This window comes from Tachypleus tridentatus, chromosome 1 (genome assembly GCF_004210375.1).
Source record: "Tachypleus tridentatus isolate NWPU-2018 chromosome 1, ASM421037v1, whole genome shotgun sequence".
Taxonomy (NCBI): domain Eukaryota; kingdom Metazoa; phylum Arthropoda; class Merostomata; order Xiphosura; family Limulidae; genus Tachypleus; species Tachypleus tridentatus.
In genome coordinates this window covers 145179289-145205800 of record NC_134825.1, presented here as the reverse complement: position 1 = coordinate 145205800, position 26512 = coordinate 145179289, and the positions used below count along the sequence as shown (strand labels likewise).

At 35.0% G+C, this 26512-nt stretch overlaps 1 protein-coding gene across 2 annotated transcripts in view; it reads right to left on the bottom strand.

The window, feature by feature from the left end:
• Window positions 1–22641, bottom strand: part of LOC143226113 (protein phosphatase PTC7 homolog) — a 40210-nt gene extending 17569 nt beyond the window's left edge. Inside the window, exons 1-3 of one of the 2 annotated variants that reach the window (XM_076456640.1) lie at window positions 22215–22641; window positions 12333–12512; window positions 5851–6049 (exon numbers count right to left, since the gene is read on the bottom strand). In XM_076456640.1, the coding sequence (XP_076312755.1) occupies window positions 5851–6049; window positions 12333–12512; window positions 22215–22494 (659 nt within the window). In that variant the 5' untranslated portion in view covers window positions 22495–22641. The remainder of the gene's footprint in view (window positions 1–5850; window positions 6050–12332; window positions 12513–22214) is intronic. The other variant, XM_076456645.1, reaches the window with a different exon arrangement.
• Between the last annotated feature and the right edge of the window lie 3871 nt (window positions 22642–26512).

Genomic DNA, 26512 nt, shown 5'->3' with positions numbered 1-26512 from the left:
GCCAGGAATACTAACAGTTAAGTACAAAAACCACCATCAGTCACCTGAAGTTGGCCTTTCCAGTCCTGGTTCTGAGTTATTTGACGTTATGGCCATTTTCAAAAACGAAAGTAATAAAAGTTTTAAAAGACTTGTAGCAAAATTATAATAATAACTTGCCAGGATGACTAACAGGTAGTTCAAACAACAGCGTTAGTCATCTGAAGTTGGCCTTTCCATTCCTGGTTTGAAGTTATTTAATGTTACGGCCAGTTGATAATTTCAAATTGAACTAGGTGAACTGTGATTTTAAAAGGGAGCCTCATTAAAAATGTGTAATGTATAAATTAAAAAGATTATGGCCTTTAAAAAACTAAAAACATTACCAAGGTGGACAGTGTCACCATCACCATTAACACTGTCTAACATTATGGATAAACCTTGGGACAGAACATGTTTAAAATGGCACTGTAAATCGTTGAGAGAGATTGTGAATCGTAACGACAAAAGAAAGTAAAATGTGGATTATTGTGATTGAGTGTTACACAAGCAACACACTGGTGCATCAGTTCTAGATTAAAGAAAACAATGAGTTAAAAAATTGTGACCAATGCATAGTTAGAACAACTTCTTCTTTCCAATCCTTATGGAAGCAAGATGGCCAAGTTCCAATACAGGGTTTTTTATATGCAAAAACGGCTCATTTGGGTTGAGAAAATATTTTACATAGAAGAGCGAACAACCAAGAAGGTCGAAACGTTGTTCGCTCTTCTATGTAAAATATTTTCTCAACCCAAACGAGCCGTTTTTGCATATACATTTCTCAACAAGTGGGTTTCTCGACATCACTGAATACAGGGTTTTATTTGAAAAAGCTTATTTTCACGTTGCTCACTCCAAGTCAACTGCTAGCTCGCACGGAGCTGAACCTTGTATACAGGACCATAGTCCATGTATGGGACAGGCACAGCAGTGATAGTGCCAGAGCACATAGACATAGCTGTAGTGTTAGCGAGCTCATTCCCTCGAATACCAATGTGGCCGGTATCCAGAAAAACTGTATAGAAGTAGATGTCAAAGAGAAATGGGCCAATCAGTTTTGAATACTCATCCAACTGTGTCTGGATGCAAAGGCCAAAAGAAACAATGGCAGGCCATCTGTTCTGAAAAAGTATGGCTCACCGAGGAAGGAAAACACAACCCCAGGTAGGATGCTTTGGTAAGGAACAAAGTTTTGAAGTATATAGTAAAGACACTTGCAAATGGCAGAGGTGCAAAGAAGTTTCATGTGACTATGTATACGCTCTGAACTGGGAAAGTGCAGAGCCATAGACCAGTGATCCATAGTCGAGTTTCGATCGAATAAGAGCACAATTTATCTTTAGCATAGAACGTTAATCCGCTCTCCAAGTGGTGGAAGAGAGAACATGGAGGATGTATAGTGCTCTTGTACATTTGACCCATAGCTGCTTGATGTGTGGTATAAAGGTCAACTTACGGTCAAAGATAAGCCCCAAGAATTTTGTCTCAGGGACCACAAGCAGCACAACTTCACCAATATGGAGTTAAGGATCAGGGTAAATACCCCGTTGGTGGCAAAAGTGCATGCAAACGGTTTTAGAGACAAAAACGTTAAAGCTGTTTGCTGTGGTCCACTTCAGTAAACGATTGAGTGGCAATCTGTAGCTGCCGCTCAATATACCTCATGTTCGACAACTGACATGAGACGTGAAAGTCATCGACATGGAGCCCGTTTACAACAATGAGAGGGAGTTGTTCAGTGATGGCATTAATTTTTATACTGAAAAGTGTGACACTCAGAACACAGCCCTGAGGAAAGTATTCCAGGCCCATTTTTGAGCCTTCTGTGCCACGTGGCAGGCAGGATTTTCCCCATGGATGAGAATATCGTGTCGAGGATTTAGGAATACATTAAGCAGCTGCTTGTATAATAGTCACTTACTGCTGCAAAACAGTCATCTATTGATGGCTTACAAACAATGGTAGAATCAAGTTCTGCAAGAGCAGTGAAAGAGGACCAGTTTACCTGATCCAGCTTCCACTGGGGCACCCATGTCAGATGGCATCGACCATGGCCAGTCTCTCTCAAAATTATAGGAAAATAATCACTGCCACATGGGTTATTGTCAACCTCACATGAAAAGTGAGGGGGAGCAAATTGAGAGATCAATAGCAGTAAAGGACAGAAAAGGTGTATGAAAATAAGTATAAGAACCACTATTGAAAAGAGAAAGGTTGTAATCAGAGAGCATATACTCTATGGAGTGACCCCTTCTATCAATATCAGCACTTCCCCAGAGGAGATGATGCTCATTTAAGTCCCCCAGGATGAAAAAGAGAGATGGCAACTGTTCAATGAGAGCATCAAGGTATGATTGATCATGTATCTCTCCAGGTAACAGGTAGAGAAAAACAGTGATGATTCGACCGAAGGAAACATGGTTGGCTACAGCCTCCAAGGGTGTGTTGAGTGGCAAAGACAAGGTGGGGACATACTGATTAACCAACAGTGCCAACCCTCCATGCACTCATCCATCATACAGCCTGCCTTTCTGTACAAAGAAAACTGCAGAAAGGTGACTGTATCACCAGGTTTCAGAAATGTTTCTGGTAAGGAAAGACATACAGGATGGTAGGAAGCAAACAGTGCTTTGATGTCATCCAGATTATAATGAAAACATCAATAATTCCATTGTATCAAAGTGGACATTTTTATTTATGTGTAGGTAAATTGGTTTACGACCACGTCTTATTTCCTTACTGTCCTTATTCAAGGGAGGTCTATCGACCTCCATGGATCCTACCCTGGGTCGATTGGGCAGGTCTTTGCTGTTGGAAGAGGATTCAAGTGACTGAGGATGTGAACAAATGATTGTTTTGCAACTTGGAATGGGAGAAGAAGACGTATCCAAGGAAATTCCTGTACCTGGAACCAAAGGATGCGATTCTAGGGATTTTTGGAATGTATGTAAGACACAGAGATAGGTGTTGAAGTTAATTCATCAACTTTTTTAACCATGGACATCAAAAGACTTTTCATTTGTTTGAATAACAATTCTATTGGAGGCACAGAGAGACCTGTTTGCACTCCCACTGTAGTTGTGGAATGAAGTGCAGCAGCATACGTCCGAGATGAGGTGGTGGAAAACAATATTTGAGCCTCAGGATAGGTAATGTTATGAATCGTTTTCAAATGTTGCACCTCTTTTTCTTCCAACCATTTAGGGCAAGAACAAAAGTAGGATGGGTAAGAGCTATTGCAACTGATGCAATGAGGGTCCATTTCACACTCATAGATATCATGGTCCTTGCCACTGCAACAAGCATATATCAAGGAGCCATGACACAACATCTTCGAGTGACCGAACCACTGACACTGGAAACATCGGAGAGAGTTTGGAATGAATGGCCGTACTCTGCAATTAAGATAAGCTGCCTTGATGGTGGCAGGTGGACACGGTTACGTAAATGTGAAAATAAGGACATTGGTCGGCACCATAATTCCATCTTTGCAAGTGGATATATGCCTCACTGCAGAAACTCCTTGGATGGAGAAACCAGCAAGAATCTCCGACTCTTGGATGTTCTTCAAATCCCTCTTAACAATAACTCCTCATGATGAATTCAAAGTAGCATGAGGTGTAACCTCAATACGTATAACCCCAATTGCCTTTGAATGCAAAAGGAGTTCACTATGTTGAGATATGTTTCCACCAATATGTCACCAGATCAAAGCTTCTTTACTGACTTAGAAGAACCAGCAAGTCCCTCAGTCCCTTCTGAATGAAAAAGGGAGACATTTGCCCTAAAGGTTTGTCTGAAAGTGAATGCAATATAAGAAAATGAGGTACAAAAAGTGGTACAGATAGTGAAAATTGCTACTCAGAATCTTCAAGATGTGGTCATTTACCTATAGACTGTTTTTCACTATTTTATTAATATTTGTAATTGGAGTATCCATAATAAAGAAAGGGAAATCTCGGTGCCCACTGACCCCATCCACCATGGAGCCCTATGAGGGGATGCATTACAATGTCAAACAAGGACACTGCACCAATGTCAGGGTTTTGTTAGCACTATTCCCAAATGCCAGCATGAGAAACAATGTCCACAACACCTGTTGAGAACATCCAACACTGATACTTGATTGACCCTAGCTTTAGTGGACCAGCTGACTGACCCAAGGGAGGCCACCCCAAATGTGCCCATCTACAGGAATTCAAGGCCAAAGTGATGTGTTCGGGTTCAACCCTTCAACCACCAGGATCCTTCTCCTCCCCTTCATGGGTTGCCATGCATGGCAAACACGTGGGTGGATGTTTAGATCTCAGAGGAGGTAAACTGAAAGAACAGAACCTTCCCCCTGGGAGATCCCCTCACCACTTACAGAAATCCACAGATGAGACAGGCTCTTCTGAAGATAAGGAAACCGAACAACAAAGAACCAACATTGATGAAGGAGGAGGCAAAACGGAACCAACCACTTGATGTACAATAGCTGTAACAATATAAATATGACAGGTTTAGACTTGAAGATGAACATTAGAGCCTATGGACATAGAAGCAATGTGAATATACAAATTCATAGTAAAGCACTGACACCATTAAATGGACAACTTCTTGTCTTTTTCATTTTTTTTATATGGAAACAAAACACATATGGTGACTATAAGGAATATGGAAATGCAAGCATATGGAAGAATTGCCAATATAATGAAGAAGTTCTATTAAAACAGCAAAAAAATTCTAAATGCACAGAAAAAAATTATGTTTGAACACAGGCAATGCCAAGAAAAGAATGAGTCTATGATCATGGATTAGTGCTCATGAGAATTACTGCACACAGAGGTTGTGTTGTCCTCCCACTGGTATAGGGCTATAGCATTATAACAATAATGTCATAGGAGGGACCAATACATGTTTATATGTGTAGAAGATATTCCATAGCAGTTGCACTCACATTAATAGCTCTTAGGGGTACAGAGAATAAAGTAGAATTTGTAAATTACAAAGACATTTTCTTGTTCCTACAGCAAACTGTTCACAACCTCATTCTGCATCTCAGTCAAAATTTAAGATAATTATTAGTATTAAACAGATACAAGTTCACCCACATGTTTGAAATGGAGAGATTTGTTAGTCAACAATCAATTGGAGGCATTTACATTTCTGTAACATATAATAACTCAATGCTTTTGTGAAAATACACTCCTCTCTCTTTCCTTAAGCTAGACCTTACCAATTTGCACCCCATATAAATGGAGGTCTCACAAAATGCCATACTTCTAAGTAGTATCATAAGCCTGGCAACTGTTCAAAAAGAACACCAAGGTCTGACTGATTACAGATCTTTTCAGGAGACAGGTAGAGAGAACAAACAGTGATGGTACAACCCAAAGAAACACGGATGGCTATGACCTCCAAAAGGTGTGTCAAGTGGCAAAGACAGGGTGCGCACATGCTGATCAACTAACAGTGCCACCCCTCCATGAACTTGTCCATCACACAACCTGTCATTTCTATACAAAGAAAATTGCCGAAAGGTGACTGTATTGGTAGGTTTCAGAAATGTTTCCTGTAAGGAAAGACATACAAAATAGCAGGAAGCAATCAGTGCTTTGATGTCATCCAGATTAGAATGTAAACCTTCACAGTTCCATTGTATCAAAGTGGCCATTTTTATTTACTAGGTTAATGAGAGTTGATGTTACCTTAAACAACATTTCCCATTTACTCATGGTAGCATATTTAGAATTCAATATCAACAAAATGCACTTCATTTATTCATAGTCTTTGAACCATTTAAAATTGATTAAAATTTCACTGTCTCAAAATACAAATACAACTTACCTATCACTTAAAACTTGCCCTGTCACACTTGGAGGAGGAAGAGATAACTGATAAGGAGTGTTGAAGTAATGGGTCTGTTCTTCTGATCGATGAATAATTCGGCCCTGTCGTACAACTAAAAATCCACTGTCTCCTATGTTGGCAGTGTATACAGTATGGTCTGTTCTGTTGAGTATTATAACACAAGCTGTGCTACTACCTATGTATATTACAAAAACAAATGACATTCTGAAAACAAAGATTAAATGACCTGTAATTTCACACTAATCTGACAAAATGTAAATGAAGTATTCCTTTACTTACATTTTAGATGTGCAGAGCTCTAGATAATGTTCTGTGTATGAACATACATGGAATTTCTTATATCAATGTAGCTTAACATTGTATACTTTTATTTTTAAACAAGGTTCACAAACACTTCAGATATCTTTCTCCCAGTTTAGCATGTCTAAAAAAAAGAATTAACAGTATTCCATCATGATGTATGAATAACACACCTCATGAGCTACATTACGTTGGAACTGTGCCATTTGAACATATTTATAAAAGCAGTACCATTTGAAAACAAGATGAGCTAAGCCCTTTTGAAGTGTCATTTTCAAGGGTTGATCCAGAAACAATTAAAATTTAGTATGAGTTAGGGATTTATCTCATTTTGAATATGTTTATCTGGATTGGTCATCAACACAGGTAATCTAAGGATTGTAGAATACTGCATTATGACTACAGTGACTTAAATTTAATGGAATATTAAAAAGACTGGAACTTTTTAATCAATTTTGTCTTTGTTCAATGTGAACATTTTTGCACACCTCTACCTCAGAAGCCAATACAGTCATGTAAAATAACAGTAAATTTAAGACTTAAGGTTCACACTTCAATGTGAATGAAAATTGTGTTGTTTTTAACCCTCTAACTATGGGTAAATTAAACTGTGGATTTTATGACCTCATACAAAGTTACATTCAAAATTTAATTAAACTACTTTTTTAGCAATGTATGAAAATTCACTTGGCATTAAATCACAGTAAACCAAATTTGAATTTAAGTTTTGACTTTTAATTTATAAAAATACACAAAGCCTCAATCTTCTCTTGTATAAGAGTAGTGACACTTGTTCTCCAGTTCTCTAATTTATTTACCACTAACACTCACTGAAGAACAGAGTTTAATGTAAATTACTCTCTCTCACTATTCAGCTATTATTAAGGTAAAAACTAATTTTTAATCTTCTTTGTTTATGGAGACAAACTACTAAGCCAGACCCATCATCTGTCACATCCTCTATTTCACAAATTGCCAATAATTCTCTGAAATGTTATGTCATTTACAAAGAGAGAAGAGAGAATTTTTAATCTGTCAAATGAAATATTACATTAATTTATTTTCAGTAGAGTATTTTCTATTTTGCCTTTAATTAAAAATCTTTTCTCACAATTTTCAGATCGAGAAGATTGGGAATTTATTTTAAGGCTCTTATGCCATAAACAGAAAGCCTGTTAATTTATGATAGTTAAGTTATTTTGTGTGTGTTATCATTCTATGTTCTTAGATGTATTATTTAAGTAAATAAAAAGTATTTTGTGTACTACTACTGTAATTAAAAGTACTTAAATTTCACAGAGAAGCTATAGCATTATGAAAATTACATTACTGGATAGCATAATACGTGTGCATACATAGAGGGATGGGAGTTTAAGTCTTGTGACGTATGTGCAAAGTCCATGGCATTTGTCTGAAGGGCAGTATCTTTTGAGAGTGAAGATATGTAAGTAAAATTCAGAAGGAAGTTCTTTGATTACTTCGATAGTGAGAATAATTGGAAACTATAATAATCAGAAATACTAATTATGAGTAGTTGGGTATTTTTTGATATTGTGATATACTCAGAAAAAGTTAAGTACAGAGCACTGGGATAGGTACATTGAATGATAGGAAGTTTAACAAGGTATTTATTAAGCAATTCTGATATTTCTTATTTTGAGTTTAAGAAAAAAAAAGGATTAGACACAAATGTATAAAAACAATTTTTATCTATATTAAAAAACACAATCAACAATATTCATGTATAGACAAGAATGACTAACTATTATACTTTCCTAAAATCTTATAAAAGTCTTTAATTAGATCTAATTAAATTTAATTTATTTAATTAAATTAAATTTAACATTCAGGTTAAACTTTTGGTGAATATTACTGTTTACAATGTAAAGATTTAAACTTCTGTTATTAAGCTGAAGGCTTCAGAGATAGAAAGCTAACCTAGAAATCACAACATTATATATTAAATATTATAAAACTACATTTTCAGGACACATAATGTTACCTAAGTCACTGTGATGAATCCCATTTAAACATATGTGCCACATTTGAGAGCAATTTTGTTGACATTCTTGCACAATATGCAGTACTACAGCAATATCTCACACATGGGCACAAAAAAGGTACTACTTTCAAGAGAAGGACTAAGGAATAATGGTAATTAGAACAATATGAACTTGATGGTTTTCCTGGCCACATTGTATAAGAAACCTGCACATACAGAGAGTAAAGGATAAATTCAGAAGAACTATTATTTTAATATACAAACTAAAGATGTATGGCACCTTTATATACCACAACATTAACAAAACTGTAATTTCAAGTAATCAACTATTTTATGTGGCATTTATCAGTGTGATCAATGCTCATAGGTAATTGATTATATAAATTAATCAAATTAATCACCCAGTTCTTGTTGGGACATCAACTCATGGAAACATTGTCTAGTGCAGCTCTCAAATACTGAAGCTGTCAAACAACCTGAAGTATATTGTGGAGTCCCACTCAAGGTCTATTTTTAATTTGTCAAATTTTTATTGAAGAATTAGTTGCTTTAGTTTTCACAATGTAGTGTTATGCAAAATCTGTAGGAACAAAAATCATGGAAATGTATTAATGGTTTCTTGTAGGTTTCATACTACCCTACATAAATGATAAATTTTCATATGCAACAGTTTAGGATTAAGAAAGAAACTTAATCCTAAATTATTTAATCTAAAGATATCAATCAGCTTGGACAAAATGTAGTCTGAAAATGTTATAAAAGATCAAAACTAGTTGCATGTAAGAATATCAGTCTTAAGTAATAACACTTAACTGGTTAACATAGAATCTCTCCCTCAACCAGACAAGTAGTAGTGTTTATGGGTAGCAGAGTAAGGAACAAGTAATTCTAGTTATTGTTTAATGGAGGTTATTGCATACACCATTGTGTATGTAAGTCTATACATTACTGTATCCAAATATCTAATCTATATGAATGTACCATATTTCAGTCAGGAGTTATGAGTAGACAGAGACAACAAAGGACTTTAGAGTGGCTGCATAGCCTTACCAGCACACGGTTACATTCAAGAATTGATCATCTCTCTGTGTCTTTTTTTTTTTTTAATCAAATTATGCAAACTATCTCCACTATTAGTTGGAAGTTGCATACTTTGTTCTTTACCTTCTAATCTGATGGAAGGCTACTACTACTATCCACTACAGCAGACCACTGCATTTATGGGACATCAACTAATAGAAGCATTGTCTGATGTGGCAAGACACACGTTCAAACTACTGAAACTGCCCAACAACCTAAAGTACACTGTGGAGACCCAAGGTATAGTTTTTCACATAAAATTTATAATGGAGGATTAGTTCATTTAGTTTGGTGGAGTAATATTGGGCAAAATTTGTAAGAACAAATAATGGAAGAGTGTTAATGGCTTGTTACACATTTCATACTACTTTGTTTAAACTACACATTTTCATTTCCAACAGTTTAGGATTAAGAAAGTAACTTGTTCCTAAATTGCTGAACCTAAAGATGTTTATCAGGTTAGACAAAATGTAGTTCAAAAATGTTTTAAAAAGATCTAAACTAGCTAAATTAGGAAAATTAATTTCAAGTAAGAATAATCAGTTGGATAAATGACATCATATAGGTGGATGTACCACAAAGAAAGTTGTCAAAAAAGTCCACTGTGACCAAATCTACAGTCTGCACAGTCTGTAACTTAAACACCTCAGAATGTTGTACATGCTGGTAAATAAGGGAATAATGATGGCTGATGATGAAAAGTTGAAGAGTAGCAAAGTTCCAGTCACAGGCAAAAAGGGATTGAAGCTACCTACTGAAAATCTAATGAGTCCTGGTCTTAAAACCACATGCAAAAATGAAGACGTAATTCATATACCAGTCAGTTAAATATGGTCATTAATTATGGAGGTTTCTACTGATGGCAAGTCATAACTGACTCAATTTCTAACCAATTTGGAAATTGTAAATCTTAATCATCATAACTCGTCATATTTCACTAAAATTAGATAAATTATAGATATTTCATGTCGCATCTTTGCCACTGAGATACTTCTGATTGAGGAAGGTATTCTTTATTACATGTAACTAACTGATGAGTCTCACAATTAATCAACTAGTAATTGTCCAGCTCTAGGCTTTTAACTGGATGTATATGTTTACACAAAATGAAAATTTATTATGCACAAATAGGTACATTTTGTTTAATAATAATGAAAAAAGAGCACTAGGCCCCTGCTTGATAAAGCAGCTGCACACATTTCCTTGCAAAGTAACAACAAAAACACAGGAATTAACTAATTTTGGATTTAAATACATCTAAACAAGTTCATTTTACAGATTCATGAACAACATACAAGTAAGGAAAAAGTATATGTGATGAAATGTCACAATAATGAGAGATCAATTTTTAACAATGCATAGCTTTAACCTTTTCTAGCTTCAATTTCTATCACCATTTAAAAGTACAACTAAGACCTCAAGATTTGAGTTGGACAATTTAACAGATTATCTGTGAAAAAAATTACATCAATTAGTGTCATAAAAACTAACTGATTGTAATATAATTGATTAATGTCATGAAAATAATCAACTAATCAAAACTAGTGTTTCCAACTAAAACTATTACTGTTTTTGAGCATTCTAACAATCAATTAATTAAAATTAAACAAATTATCATGAAGATAATCTAACTCAAATTAATTTTTTGTTTATTAAAGTTTTGGATTATTTAAACAATCAATCAATCACAATTCTGTCTTTAGGTTTGTTGCTGGACACAAAGTCGCATAATTGGTTATGTGCTCTGCTCACCATGTGTATCAAAACTGATTCTACCATTGTCCACTGTTGTTTTTTCAACAAGTCTATTTGGTTTGGGGCAATATGATTTTCAGGGGATGCTTAGTAACTGAAGAGCCTTGGTTTAACTCATATTGCCACTAAGCTTGTTTAACCTGTCATTCTAATGGAGGAGCTACTGAGGCTATCTACCAGCATCCACTTCTAACTCTTGGTTTGTAGAACACTGTATTAATTGATTGCAATATTTCTGATTAACTGGCCCCTAGATTAATTAACTGGAAAATATCACTAATCATCAAGTTCTAATCAGTATTTTGTTTGAAATACAGTGCATTCCTAATACAAGTGCAGTAACTCACAAGAAAGAAGGGAGAGAGTGGTGAACTGCAGGAAAGTTAATTTGTACTCTGCACTGTTTCAAGAGCATCCAGTACTTCAGTCACATGTTAGTTGACAGTACAAGAACAACTCACGTCAAAAAGGCTTTTCATATTTCAGAGGAAGTCTATCTGTTTTGAATTATATGTTCACTTATTTAAGTTTATCATTTTAATACAATAAACTCACCAATGGTATTAAATAAATACAAGTTTAAGTCACTAGAACCTTTTACTGTTGCTACTATACTTTCTAAACCTAATAAGAGTTACTCTAGGTTTTATCAAAGAAACAATATTTCAGTGATTTTTAAACAAACATAGCACAAAAAATTTACAGAATGAAACGAATGTCTGAGGAAACCATAAAAAAATTTCAGATCTTAGACTTGTTCGCAAGCTTTCCAAACTTTACACTCAACTGTTGTTCTTTTTGCAGGAGCTACATCTAATCACTCCAAAAAAACCCATTAATTACTGTTCAAACAATTCTATTCACTCTACACAGATATAAACTATTTATAATTAGCTTTATATATATATATATATATATAATAGCTACAGCTATTTTCAAATCAGTTTTCCACTTATAGTTGTTTCTACCCTTTTACAACCTCACAGTGTGTGAACAGAAGCCAGTAATAAAAAATAGTTAAACAAAGATGGAAGACAGTTTTTATTTCCTAAAAAAACTATTGTTCATTGAAAATACAATTTAGGAATTCAGAAAAACCTAAAAATTGCTTAAATACACTGTTTACAAGAAAAATAACTTGGAGTTCTGCATACACATTAGTTTGAGCATATTCTCAGAAGCAATATTCAAATGTACACCTGTATATAAAGTTTCAATACAAGTAAAAACAATAATTCATTTTTCAACAATTTCTTTCTAAAAATGTTTTAGAATTGAATATGTGATCCAATTTGCAAATGTAGATAAATAAAAAACATACCAATAATTTGCTGTTTACTTTCCAGAAGCTCATAATAGCTGGCTGCAATAATTCCTGCAGGGCATTGGGGATTAAAACGTCCTGTGCTGACCAGTCTTTCACAAGCTTCCATCAAAGAATATGAAAACAATGATGGATCAATTCCATAGGTTCTCCATCCACCAACTCCATCAGCAACACCTATTTATTTAAGAATTACACAAAATAAAGTTAAAAGGAGAAAACTATTATATATTTTTGTAATACTATATTCTTTAGTAATAAAAATATATAACAACAAAGAAAATCAACATAAAAATTCCAACAATAAAAATATACATGATTAAATTCTACTGTATAGTTTTCTTTCTTACATTCAGCTATTCATTAAAATAAGTAGTATATTTTAAAGTTGTTATACTTGTAATAAAAAATGAGATACAGTCATAGTAAAAGAAAGAATTTCCACAGAATCTTCCTGCTTTCACTTTAAAAGATTGTCCAGATAACAGTTGAAATTTTAGGAAGAAAAATATTATACCACTCTCCAACCTCCTTTCTTTCTACTGCAAAAAGACAAGAGTAATAGCCTGGAGAGCATGATGCTCTGCTTCAATAGCTACATTCCATAAAAGGCTTAAAACTCTTAATTCATAATTGTAACATAAACTGGATCAGAAGGGAAAAAACTGAAACAGCCAAAAGTAGAGAAGGATAATGTAATTGTATAGAAATGATGAAACTAAATAATCTAATGAAACAAAAGGTCATCATCTGAGTTAAGAAAGTACACCTTATTTGCTTCTATGTTTCATAATTTAAAAGGAATGCAGAAGGACAACCATTAACTAGATAGCTAGATGTAAGATGACAACTGGAAATAATGTGCAAAGTCAAAGGTCTAATCAGTTTCTGTTGACAAGCTTTTCCTGATTGAGAAATACTAGCAAAATCAGATGTGTGTAAGACAGAAACTTATCAGAGGTCATCAAAAATATACTGGAAGAAAGTCAAGTCTTGTAAAAATAGCTCAACAGGCTAAACAATCAAAACAAACAAGCTATGCATGTAGTCCAACAACCAGAATTAACAAGAATGGTATTTTACTCAACTGTGGAAACAAGGCACTATAATCCTAAACCCAGTATAACAATGAGGACACTACACAGGCAGGTACTGCTCCAACCAACATTCAGTCCACCTGGGAATGATTACTCAGGGCAAGGGAAGGCGGGAGTCCCCCTTTGTTCTCTTCTCACTGAGTTGATAAATGTGTGGTTGTAAAATAAATACCACACTCAGGAGAAAAATCCTTGATCCACCATCCCAGGGACTAGGAATTGGTAAAAACTCCCATGCTCAAGTTGGAGAAAAAAAGGGAAAATGAAATGAAGTAGTCCAGAGAAACATCACACTGGAGAAAGTGCAATGTGTTTGTGATTCCCTATTTTGAAAAGCAATCAAAAGGTTGATAGGGATGGTCAGAAATACTTTTTTGCTTTACACATGAAAGTCCATGAGTAACAATCCACCACTGAGTTAAATGTAAGGGTGCCTAAAGACACACGAGTATATACCACTTGCATGTTACTAGTGGATTCAAGAAATCCCTACATTTACAGTAAGCATTATAGCTCAAGAGGTATGTAATGCAGGTTTGAGTGGGATGCTGTTAGTAGTTATGATAAAAAAAGGGTCCTTGAAAAGAAAACATGTATGAAATGTGAAAAAAAAGACATACCCAAGTTAAAGGCAAACAGGCAATTAGAAAATAGTCATGGAAAAATGATGATATCCACCTGAGAAAGATACAGCCAGATAGTGCAGTTAATGAGTGACGAAGGAATAGTGAGTGGTCCATATTTTTACCTGAACAAATTCTTTCAATGAACAGCAAAGATGAGCAGTCAAAAACATACTTATACGACAAATTTTATGAGAAGAAACACTGAGGAAGTAGTATTCTTCCATGGAAAAATCTAAATAACCTATCTTAAGAAGTTGATGAATCCATCATGTTAGTGTGACAGGGGGATAGATCACAGGAAATTCAAGGGAACAAAACATCAGGAATATGAACTTCAAAAGCAGGCAGTACATACTACACAATATCTTGGGGAGCAAACCTGACAAAGAAATCAAGTGTGATTTATTTGGTTGGTTGGTAGGTTTGGCATTTTATGGTGCAAAGCAACAAAGCTATCTGTTCCAAACATCCAGTAAAAAGTTAAAATTAAAGTAAAATCATTAAAATTAATAAAAAGAATCAAGGTAAAGCAAAACAAAGGTTACTTTTTGAATCAAAAACTCAAATAGCATTAAATCTAATTTTCATATCTAGTTTACAGCAGAAAGAGAGAAAGTAAAGTAATACAAGTTTTAAAAGACTTTCTGTAGCATAATTTAAATTATTACAACTCACCAGAATGACTAACAGGTAAGTTCAAACATCACTATTAGTCACCTTTCCAGTCTTGGTTTTGAGTTATTTGACATTACGGCCACTTTCTAATTTCATATCTAAATAGTTGTACTTTAATTCATAAAATGGAATCATATTAAAAAAAGGTCTAATTTATGAATTAAAAACTTAAATAGCATTAAAAAGGTCAAGGGCCTTTAAGAAACTAAAAACATTTGTAAATTGGACAGTGTCACCATCACTAATGACACTGTGCAATGTTATAGATAAACCCTGGGACAAAGCACATCTAAAATGGATCACAAGACTCTGTGTACAAGCTCTGGATTGGGGAAGTGCAGAAAACCCTGGTGCAGATCTGAAGTTTCATGAGCATTGTACCCAAACACCAGGATCAGATACAATGTCCATAACACTGGTGCATGGTTGACCCTAGCCCAGTGGACCAGTTGATTGACTCTAGGGAAGCCACCTCAAGGTCACCTATCTACAGGAATTCAAGACCAAAGTGGTGTGTTAAGGTTGGACCCCTCAACCACTAGGATCCTCTCTTTCCCTTCACAGGTTGCCACACACAACAAACACATGGGAAGATGTTTAGATCCCAGAGGAGGTAAACTGAAAGAACAGAACCATCTCTGGGAGGCCCCCTCACCACAAACAGAAATCCACGCTGAGGGGCAGCTGCAATTGAAATGGGGATACAAGTGGGAAGTGGAAGATAAAGAAATAGGTGAAAACCATATGGTTTTCCTGGGCAACAGAGGTCTTAGGGAGAAAAGACCAATCTCGTTATAGAATAACATAAGACAAGTAGTAAAGGATTCTGGTAACATTAATAGCATAAATACCTGATTGACACTGTCTACAATCTAGGATTAAGAGGAAACATAATATCTTACACCTGATTAAAAAGCTGTAAAAAAAGAAGCAGAAGCTGAGATACATTGTATAGATGTAGTGTGACAGATCAAAATAAGAAGACGCTAGAAAAAGCGAGTTCAGTTTTCTTATCCTTGATTGTATTCATCTTCACATACACTGTCAGGTTGAAAAGAAAAAGAAAACATCAGGTAAAAGGAATTTAGGTCTGTGTGTCCTCAGCTGATAAAGTTGAACCCGATACCTATGTAGTCACACCAGAAGCTTTGTCAACCATAATAGCAACTTCTGTTGTCAATACATTGACCTGTGAAATCATCACAAGTTACTATATAATTCAGTAACAATAAACAAATTTTAAAAAGACTGAAATGTGAATGTATAATGAAGTCTTAAGTTCAGTATAATTATAGAGAATAGGTAAGAATCCTGGCAAAAAGACATAGTGGAAGAACACATGGAAGATACTGCTGCCAAAAAACAATACAAGAGCCTAAAGCTCTAGACATCAAATGAATAATATCCCATTAGAAGGCCAAAGGAAGGAGAAGCGAGTCTGGGAAAGGCTTGCATATGTGGTTTTTGACCTTATTAAAAGCCTAGTCCAGGGGTGAGCAACTCCATGGCCACTGGCATGTGGCCAGTGGATAGAACAATTGTGGCCAGCTCAAATTTAGAAATAAACCTTACCCATCATTTATTTTTATTGCAAATTTGGTAATCAGCAACTGCACTGCCTCACGTCATTGCTAATGTCATGCACTTCATCGCTGCCACAGACTCTGCCCATTTTGTAACATCAGTTTGGTTTAGATGTTTGTTATCAAGTGTGCATTGTTTTGCATGCGCTTGTAAACATATTTTTATTGTGCAACTTTCAAGTGTTTATATGTATTTTGTTTTTCATCCCATAATACAAACAAGTGAATAATTTGAAAACAAAAGAATTCAGATGATGGTAAACACTCAGAAAATAAAGACAATTTAATTGATACTGGCATTACAGCCAAAAAGAGAATAGTGGGTGACTGGAAAAATGTGAAACAAGAATTCAATGAAAGTTGGGAGTTGAAATTTCCAGTGATTAAAGCAAATAACAAGTCGGTGTGTCTTTTGTGTAATAAAATTTTTAAGAATAATAAAGTATACAACCTCAAGCAACACTTTAACAATTTTCACAACAAATTTGATGTAAAATTTTCAGTTGATAACAAAAATCATATGAATGAAATTAGCCATCTGAAAGCACAACTTCATGAACAAAAGGGAGGCCCAAAAAGATTTTTATCATTGATAGAACTAGCTATGTTAGCTAGCTATAAAGTAGCTTGGATTCTGGCTCAAAAAAAAGAAATTTTCTGATGCTGAACTAGTAAAAGAAATATTGATTGTGGTCATTGAAACTCTGTTGGAGAATTATGATTCAAAAATAAAAGATAATCTTTGAAAGGTAAATAATGTACAATAAAGTCGAAGAACACTTGTCCGCAGAATGCTAGAATTAGTGAAAGACATAGAAAATCAGTTGTTCAAACAACTAAAAGACTGTTTGTATTTTTCTTTTGCACTAGATGAGTCAACAGATGTTAGTGACACTTCACAGTTGATATTTTGGGTTCAATATGTAATGTTAGATCTTCAAGTGAGGGAAGAAATGCTTGGCCTTTGTGGATTATGAGATCGAAGATGTAGAAAAAACATCTTTGAATTTTTTTGACGTTTCAAGACATTTTCCAATCTGAATTTTTAAAACTTTTTTCTGTCACAACAGATGATGCTTCTACTATGACTGGGGCAAAATTAGGATTTGTTTTTCTTTTGAAGCAGCATTTAAAATAATGTGAAGTCTATGCTGCCATCTTTCCATTGCATTTTGCATCAGGAAAATTTATGTGCTCAGACGTCCAAAAGTGATGAATTGAAAAATTTGATGGACATTGTTATAAAATTATGAATTATATTACAAGTGAAAGCTCCCTCATCCATCAACAGTTTTTTGAGTCTTTGAAGAAAAGCAGTGACTGTACTTTTGATGAATTAGGATTTGTTTCTCTTTTTTGTCTTTAGATAAGTGTGAATTTGAAGATGAGATGCTTAACCTGCAAAGTGTAGAACACATAAAAGGTAAACAAAAATGTTCTACCAGAGAGATGTGGCTCACTATTCTGATAAATGAGAGTCTTCCAAATTTACAGAGAGCAATTTCAAAATTATTTTCCAAGTTTGGATCCACATGGGTGTGTGAGTAAACATTTTCTCTGCTTGATTTTCTCATGTCTAGATACAGATCTCAGCTTACTGATCTAAAATGAGAGTCAGAGCTAAAATGCTCATTGAGCATAGATATTAAGCTAAATTTCACAAAACTTGTTGATGAAAACCCCCATCAATTTTTACATTGAAAATTAGTTAAAATGCAATTATTTTGACCAAACTAACATCTTTCAATTTTTTTTAATAGTCTGGCTAACATTGTTTTCATTAGCCACAGTTGTGGCCACTATGAAAAATAAGTTGCCCACCCCTGGTCTAGTCCTTCCAATCTCTTTTTTAAATACTATAGGATTAAAATCTACATTACCAGAACTTGCACTAGACATTTTCTAGAATGCAGAACATTTACTGCTTTATTGTTCCATCTTCTGCTTTCAGTGTGTGATACGTATATACATATATTAAAGAAATACAAAACTAATTACAACATGTATGAATATCAGTGATCATGCTATGTCCATGCATCCCAAAACACCTACCTTTTACAAGTTGCATTCAAATACTTGAATACTGTCTGTTTACACAAAATGAATCTAGTCATTTTAAGATAAACACTTAATCACCTAAACAACTGTATGTAGTACCTCAAGCACTTGATTTGAACCAAATAGTTGTCAAAATGAGACCACCGAAAATTATATATCAGTCAGGATTCATGTTTTGTTATGTATCCTATGATAAAATATTCAGTGACTCATTTACTAACAAATTTTTAGACAGTAAGAAGACCATACACAAATGTGATTGTAGTTAATTTTATTGTAGTTCAATACCAAGGGTGTTAAATATATTACTATGTTCACTGATTTAAAGAAACAATGGCCTTATATTTTGAATTATTTGCAAAATATGAACAAAGCACCTGCACACTGATTATGACTATTCATCACTGCTACAAATATAAATCTATATTAAATCTCATTCAAAGATAATAACTTATCAGCTTGACTTGTAACTTGTAAATTAATTGTTTTCATAAAAATTTATACTGATAATTTTAACCAATTTTTAAAAAAGCATTACTTTATTAATAATTTATAATAAAGTTTTATCATGTTACAGAACTATTTTCCAACTATAATATTTGTAATATGTTTTTGAAAATGTTGAAAAAAAATTGTGAACAGAGTATAACAATAAAAGCAGTTTTTCAAGTTATTGTTTGTTTTACATCTGTCTACATGTGGATAGTGATAAAAATTGTCTCAATATTTACAAGCTTATAACTTAAGATCTGATATTGTTTTCTCTTGAAGAAAAGAGATCTGGTTAAGGTGTTTAAGAATTTTAAGAACTTTAAAGGAATTGATATGGTGATGCATCATCATCTCTCATATTTAATGGTGAGAAAAGTTGGGCAGGGGACACAGATATAAATTCTGGTATGGTTGAAGTCATCTTCATCTAAGGAAATTTTATTTTTCTAATGGATTCTAAAGAAATCAAGTAGAGACAATTATTATATAAAACAGAATCATTTTATTTATGGCACTGAAACATTATTTCAAAACAAGTGGCAACAAGCCTTATATCCATTAAAAATGACACATCAATCAAACTGGTAGATTTAGTCATCCAGCACTGAGACATCAGCTGATGTAGACTCAGTATCTCTATTGTCTCTACGTGTGGAAGTTCCATGTGGACTCACAAATTGTCTGGTTTTTTACTGTCCTTCCACCAGGATTCTACAGACTTGCACAGTAATTCAGTGCTTGCAAGATCACAGGTCTTATTCTTAGCTAATTTTATTGTCATCAAGTCATTAAGAGAATCATTTATTAGTTTGGACCATCAGTCATCCTTAACTGCCATCTGGGAAAATCCATGTTCTGGTTCAGCAGATGACATGAATATCACTTGGTTCAAAGATTTGAAAGGCACCAATAAAATCCTTATCAAATTCTTCAATTCTCTCATTCAGATATGTGACAATTTTACCTATGAAGATGACAGTTTCTTCAGCCATAGATTGAGCAACTGTCTCTTTTGTGACACTTTTTTAGCCTCTGGCCCTTGTCTGACCACTAATTACAATCACCTTTCCTTTAAGTAACCACTTGCCGGTTTGTTCACATGTTGTGAGCTCTTTAACAATTTTCTGGGATCTCTCACCATGATTCAGATTGCCCAGCTTCTCTTTGCAAACAGTGAGTTTGTAAGAAACAATGTTCACAGTAGCAGAATTGTCTTGAATTTTGAGACTAAGACATGTCAAAACAGGTAGAACTGCCAAGAGTATGTCCATGTACAGGATGAATTTAAGGCTTGTCAAAGTACTGTATAATCCTGCAGCTTTCTGTCCACGTTCCCCTTTGTCATGCAGCTTTACTTGATACAAATGCTTCACTAAAGCTGGCCAGTTATGAGAAACTGACTCCAGAGTGTGCTCTTTGTAGGCCACCCACCACGTTCCTGTCCCTTTTGTTGGCTTTCTAACAATAATGCTGTTGGCTTTTCCAGCTTCTTTGAGGCCAGACAAGTTCTGTGGTAAATTGTCATGAAACTTCCATAGGTTTTCTAAGGTTTGGATACTATCAAGGTAAGGGATGTCCTTGATGGTCTTCTTAATTGCAAGATCCAATCTGTGACTAACACAATAGATCCCTATCAAATAAGGTTTTTGTGCCTTCAATCTGTTGACAAGTCCTCTATTTGTGCCAAAATTGAACATTTGATTCAAACCAGTCGGAAAACTTGCCATATATGGACAACAACAACAACAGAGTAAATTTGTACTTCGGAAAATTCAATTGCTCCATTATCTATTACGCTAGTTGTGCTAGGTTAAGCTCCAATTCTGGAAGTGGTAAATACATGGTTGTTCTTGGTTTAAATCAATTGAAAAATGCTCGAGTTTTCACTGATGTATATTAATAATGGAATGTCTATGTAAACCTGAATTAAAACACAAATGTACATGAAATATTGTCCATTTTATTTTTTCTTAATTAAGAATTCAGGATAAATCCAGAAAATTATCATCCCAGGTAATTAAGAAACTTTTACCTGAACTAAGTGCCTGTAGCAAGTGTTCAGAATCAGCCTTCTCAACTGACTGCAGACACAGGAAGTGGATTACTGGGTAACAGTCACTGTCCAAGTATCTTACATAGACTATATCCTGCTCAATGTTGGCAGTGTCTGTTGAGCCATTAGTCATAATGCCAAAGAATAATGAGGAGTGCAGATGAAATTTGACATTAATTCTAATTGTTTCTGCAATATACTTTGTAAAGATAACTGCTTGTTTGTCATTGGCATAACGTTCTGTTAAGTTCATACCAAAGTTGTGCTCCTGCAGCAACAGAAGCTCTTGAAAATTTCTGAATGGTTTGTCATTCAAAGCCATATAAAGGGCAGTCCTGAACATCACAAGCAAACGATCTTTCTCAGTCTGGCTACGTTTGCTCAATTCTTTCATCATGGGAGTTAAATCAGGTGTTTCTTTTGCTGTCTTAGCTTGACAACTTAGACTGTGGGTGCAACTCCTTTAAGAGCAAGTCTCTCTTGAACTTTGTATGTCATGGATAACAGAACAGGTAAAATTTTAAAATAATCAAACAATAAATGTATAATACACAATTTAACTTCTGTTTAAAAATAATCAGTGGCTGTAAAAGACACTATATGTTTCAACATCATTCATTTTTCACACTACTGATGATGACATGAATAGTGTCAAAACAACTATTGTCTTTCATGACCATTAACTGATCTTTTAGATAAATTTTTTGTATCATACAAAACTGATTGTTTAAGTATTTTAAGATTTAAACAATTAATAGTGAAATAGTTTCAGTGTAAAATTAACTTAAAAACTTATTATTGTAAGAACTATCATTGGCACATTGAACTACAATTTACTTCATCGTAACTTACATATTTAACTGAAATAACACTGAAAAGTTAAAATACCATCACAACATTTATAATGCAACATTAAATTTAAAAATACAAATGTACATTTGTACATTTATTTATATGCATTACCTACAGCTGAGGTTCAATCTTTCAAAATTAATTTTCTTAGAATTTTGGTAATTCCCCCTATTATTTTAAGAATGACTTTTCCTGCCTAATCAACAACCAAATATATTAATAATTCAACGTTTTTCTGACACTGAAATTTATTGAAAACGTTAACTCCAAAATATGACATATCTCATCAAAATATTGAAATAAAATTACAAATACCTGTTATTGATTCGGTGCAGTCTCTTTACTTAAAATAAGTTAGTTTGAGTTTTTATACGTGTAATATTTAATGCATTTTGTTAATAATTTTAAATTTTTGCTATAGACTCAAGCCACAGTTAACTCACCTAAAACATCAGATGTTTTATATTTTGCAATAAAACAAGCATCATCTCCAAATCGTCCTTTTCGTAGAAGTGAAGCTGAAAAACCCGTCCAGTCTTTCGGAAATCCACATGACGCAGTTAACAAACGAAGATCCCGTTTAGTACTACAGCGTGCAACGCATCCTACTTCTGCTGAATTACTGGAGTAACTATACACGCCGTTTATACGATTGAATAAAGCTCGTGTTAAAATTCTTCCATAAGTTACTGCTGATTGCACACTCCCAGACCTGGCATACATTTGGAATATTAGGGTTGTGTAAGTAACAAGTAATTATATCTTAAAGGCATGCAGATAAAACAAAGCAAATTCTGCTTAAAACTACATAACCCATAAGAATCGCGTTACTATAAGCATGGCGTGCTTAGCGTTAGCGACATCTCACACAAATATTCAATGTCTATGTATATATGACTTAATTGGGTTTTGAAAATTTATTTTTATTTCTGTATGTTCTGTTATGACTAACTTTTAAGATGTTGATATATATATATACTTTTCAAAAAAAGAAACGCAAAAGGCAAAATATGAGACACATTGTTAACAAGTTTATTCCGGGTAGTTCTGTATGACATGTGTGAAACTTTGCACATTCACTGCTGAACATCCAAAGTCTGCAAAGGCGAAGTCCACGCTCACCAGGTGAAGTTTAACGTCATTCAACGTCAATAACGAGTATGCCCCCCGTGAGCATCAATAACTGCTTGGCATCTCCTGCCCATGGAAGCGATGAGATGACGAATCACATCCTGTGGAATGACTGTCCACTCAGCCTGCAAAGCTGCTGCAAGCTGAGGTAGAGTCTGCGGTTAAGGTTATCGCCGTCGGAGACGTCGGTCCAACTCGTCCCAAAGATGTTCGATGGGGTTTAAATCTGGTGATCTGGAGGGCCAGGGAAGAACGTTGATGTTGTGGTGTCTCAAGAAGACAGTGGTGAGTCGGGCTGTGTGAGGACGGGCGTTGTCATGTTGAAAAACGTTGTTGACGTTCACCATGATGGGTTGCACATGGGGCCTAAGAATCTCGTAGACGGTTGCGTACGGTCTGATAGGAAATCCTACGCAGCCCTGGTATGGTTGAAGCAGTAGACGTCTCAGTGGTGGTCCTATCCCGAAGGTAACGTAACCGGATGTAGCGATCTTGTGCGGGCGTGGTCACACGAGGTCTGCCAGATCGTGGACGGTCACGAGTTGATCCATATTGTTGGTGACGATTCCATAGCCTTGTGATGGTGCTTGGGTGGACATTCACAGCTCTGGCAACAACTGATCGAGATTCATCTGCTTCCAAGCTACCAATGGCGTTGTTGCGTTGTGCTTCAGTCAGTCTTGGCGTAACTATATTGCGTGTCGGTGGCTTAACACGGAGCTATGGAAACCGAGAACCCGTCACTTTTACAGGGATTTTACACATGTTGCACTTGCAGAACATGCAGATCTCTCAAACAAATTTATTGGACACGCATGCGTATTGGCAAAAAATCCGATGTTTTCCTCCGTTTTCAAAGCGCACAACATTTATTGTCATTTTGGTCTGACAATCAGTGCCTTAACACGTGTAACATCACATACTCTGAGCTTGTAACGTTATTACATATATTTCTCTTTAAAATAACAATAATATCCCTTTTGCGTTTCTTTTTTTGAAGAGTATATATAGTAAAGAAAATAACTTCAAACTATTATTATGTTAGTTACATTAGTTGTAAATCAGCACTATATAAGAATAATGAATTTAATATAAATTAAACTTTAAATTTATTTTATTTTAAAATTCCATTGTTATTTTTCTGAGGCCCGACATGGCCAGGTGGTTAAGGCACTCGACTCGTAATCCAAGGGTCGCGGGTTTGAATCCCTATCACACCAAACATGCTTGCCCTTTAAGCCGTGGGGACGTTATAATGTTACGGTCAATCCCACTATTCGTTGTTAAAAGAGCTGCCCAAGAGTTGGCGGTGGGTGGTGATGACTAGTCTTTCACTTATAAACTACTTCTAAATGTTTCTAAAAAAAGCCAATTATTTGGTTCTTTTGAATTTCGCGCACAGCTGCACGATGGTTGCCTGCGTATGCCTACCCTAATTTAGCAATAATAAACTAGATTAGAGGGAAGGCAGCTAATTAATGCCACTAGCCGCCAAATGTTGAACTACTCTTTTGTTAATTAATAATGGGATTCACTCTAACATTATAACGCACCCACGGCTAAAAGGGCGATCATATTCGGTGATGGAGTTTCGAACCTGTGACCTTCAGATCGCGAGTCATGTACCTTAAACCAGGCTTAACCCCAAAATTAGAGTCAGTCCTTGGGAGCAGGTAATGCCATTCTTTGATACTTCAATTACTATCCAATAGTCCATGCAGAACCTTGTGGATCCATTCTTCTTCTTAACAAATACAATAGATGATGCCTCAATATTAGTAGTCAGTTCCATTACTCTTTGTTTCACCACAGTTTCTACCTCTTTGAAAACTCTAGTCTGGATTGTAAGCGGAAATAGTTGAACTAATTGACGCATTGGAAAAAAATCTCCAACATCAAACTTATGAGTTTTTTAGCCTTAATAAAGCGGTATTGGAGAAGGAATCTTGATATTCTGTGAGAAAGTCACATAATATCTGGTTCTGATTAACTCTGAGACTTTCAAAGTTCCAGCTATACAGTTTCCATGAGTGAGATGTGTAGCTGCACATGTGTGAGTATCTGATATCAAACTTCCTCCATTTTGCCATAAGGTGACTTCTTCTGATGTTCGTTGAAAATGGTGTAGCCAGATTTTATGTTTGTGCTTCATAGCATTATTAATTACATCTTCATTCTTCAGATCCGCATAAGTTCTTCCAACCATTATTCCCTCAAGACTCACTAGAGTGTTTAGTTCTATTTTATCCGAGTCATTAAATATAAATTATTTTCTATTAAGTCCTGGTATGAATATAACATTTCACTTCTTGGTGGTATGAATACTCTTTTCCTTGTTGTCACAAGAAGTTCAACCACTAATGTATTAAATGTCATTTTGCGAAAATGTACTCCCTGGTTACAGATTGTGAAACTGTTTAAAGCTAGCTTAACATTTCGTTTACGCTTCCACATAAAGCTAGTTTCCATTATACACTCTTCCTTGATGACAGTTACTCGTAAAGTATGAAGTGTAGAGAAGCTTCCTACAGTAAGGTTAACTTTCAACTTTTCTTTTGCTGGGAATTTATGCTCATTTGATATTTGCATCCCTTTACTTTTATCCTTTATGTTTGGGGCGATTTTCTACTTTTAATTACCACATTATGTCAAACTATTTTACCAGTGTTGTGAAGAACAAGACTTATCATCTTAAACCTATGGATTTGTGGACCAGTTCTTGTTTATGACAGTTCCTTTTTCTTAGACTCTTTGTGAGGGTTTATATTTCATACATGCTTTTGTTTGCCTATTGTGGCAATATGTGTGCTTAAAGGCTCAAAACAACCATTGACTTGTAGTTTATTTCCTCCTATGTGTGTAACTAGTTGATTAAATTTAGTTTTTCTATGAAACGTAATGATAAAATAAACATAAGTTTTACAATATACGATCGATGAAAACTAAGGCGAATTAACAAATAATTTGAAATAATTTCTATAGCAAACAGGTGGAATAGTAAACAACAAACTATTCATCTTGCTGTTCATTCACAAGGCTCAGCCATAACAATTATCAAACATTTGCAGCTGCAATCAGCAAGTTAGGAACTACTCAAGAAATTAGTATCTAGAGCAAAGCTTTGTTTGTTTGTTTTTTGAATTTCGCAGAAAGCTACTCGAGGGCTATCTGTGCTAGCCGTTCCTAATTTAGCAGTGTAAGACTAGAGAGAAGGCAGCTAGTCATCATCACCCACCACCAAATCTTAGGCTACTCTTTTACCAACGAATAGTGGGATTGACCGTCACATTATAACGCCCTCACGGCTGAAAGGGCAATCATGTTTGGCGCGACAGGGATGCGAACCCGCGACCCTCAGATTACGAGTCGCACGCCTTAACACGCTTGGCCATGCCGGGCCACAAAGCAAAGCTACAGAAAAAGATTTGAAAGAAGGAAGAGATGTTAACTGTAGTTGCAAAAAAAATTGGAAACTCTTATCTAATTGTATTACCTCAATACACTACGTAAAATTATGGATGTGTTGGTACATTACCATTATAAACGAGGATATTATGATTAGATTGAAGTAAAGTAAGCGTACAAACTCAAAGAAACATCTCCAGTTGAT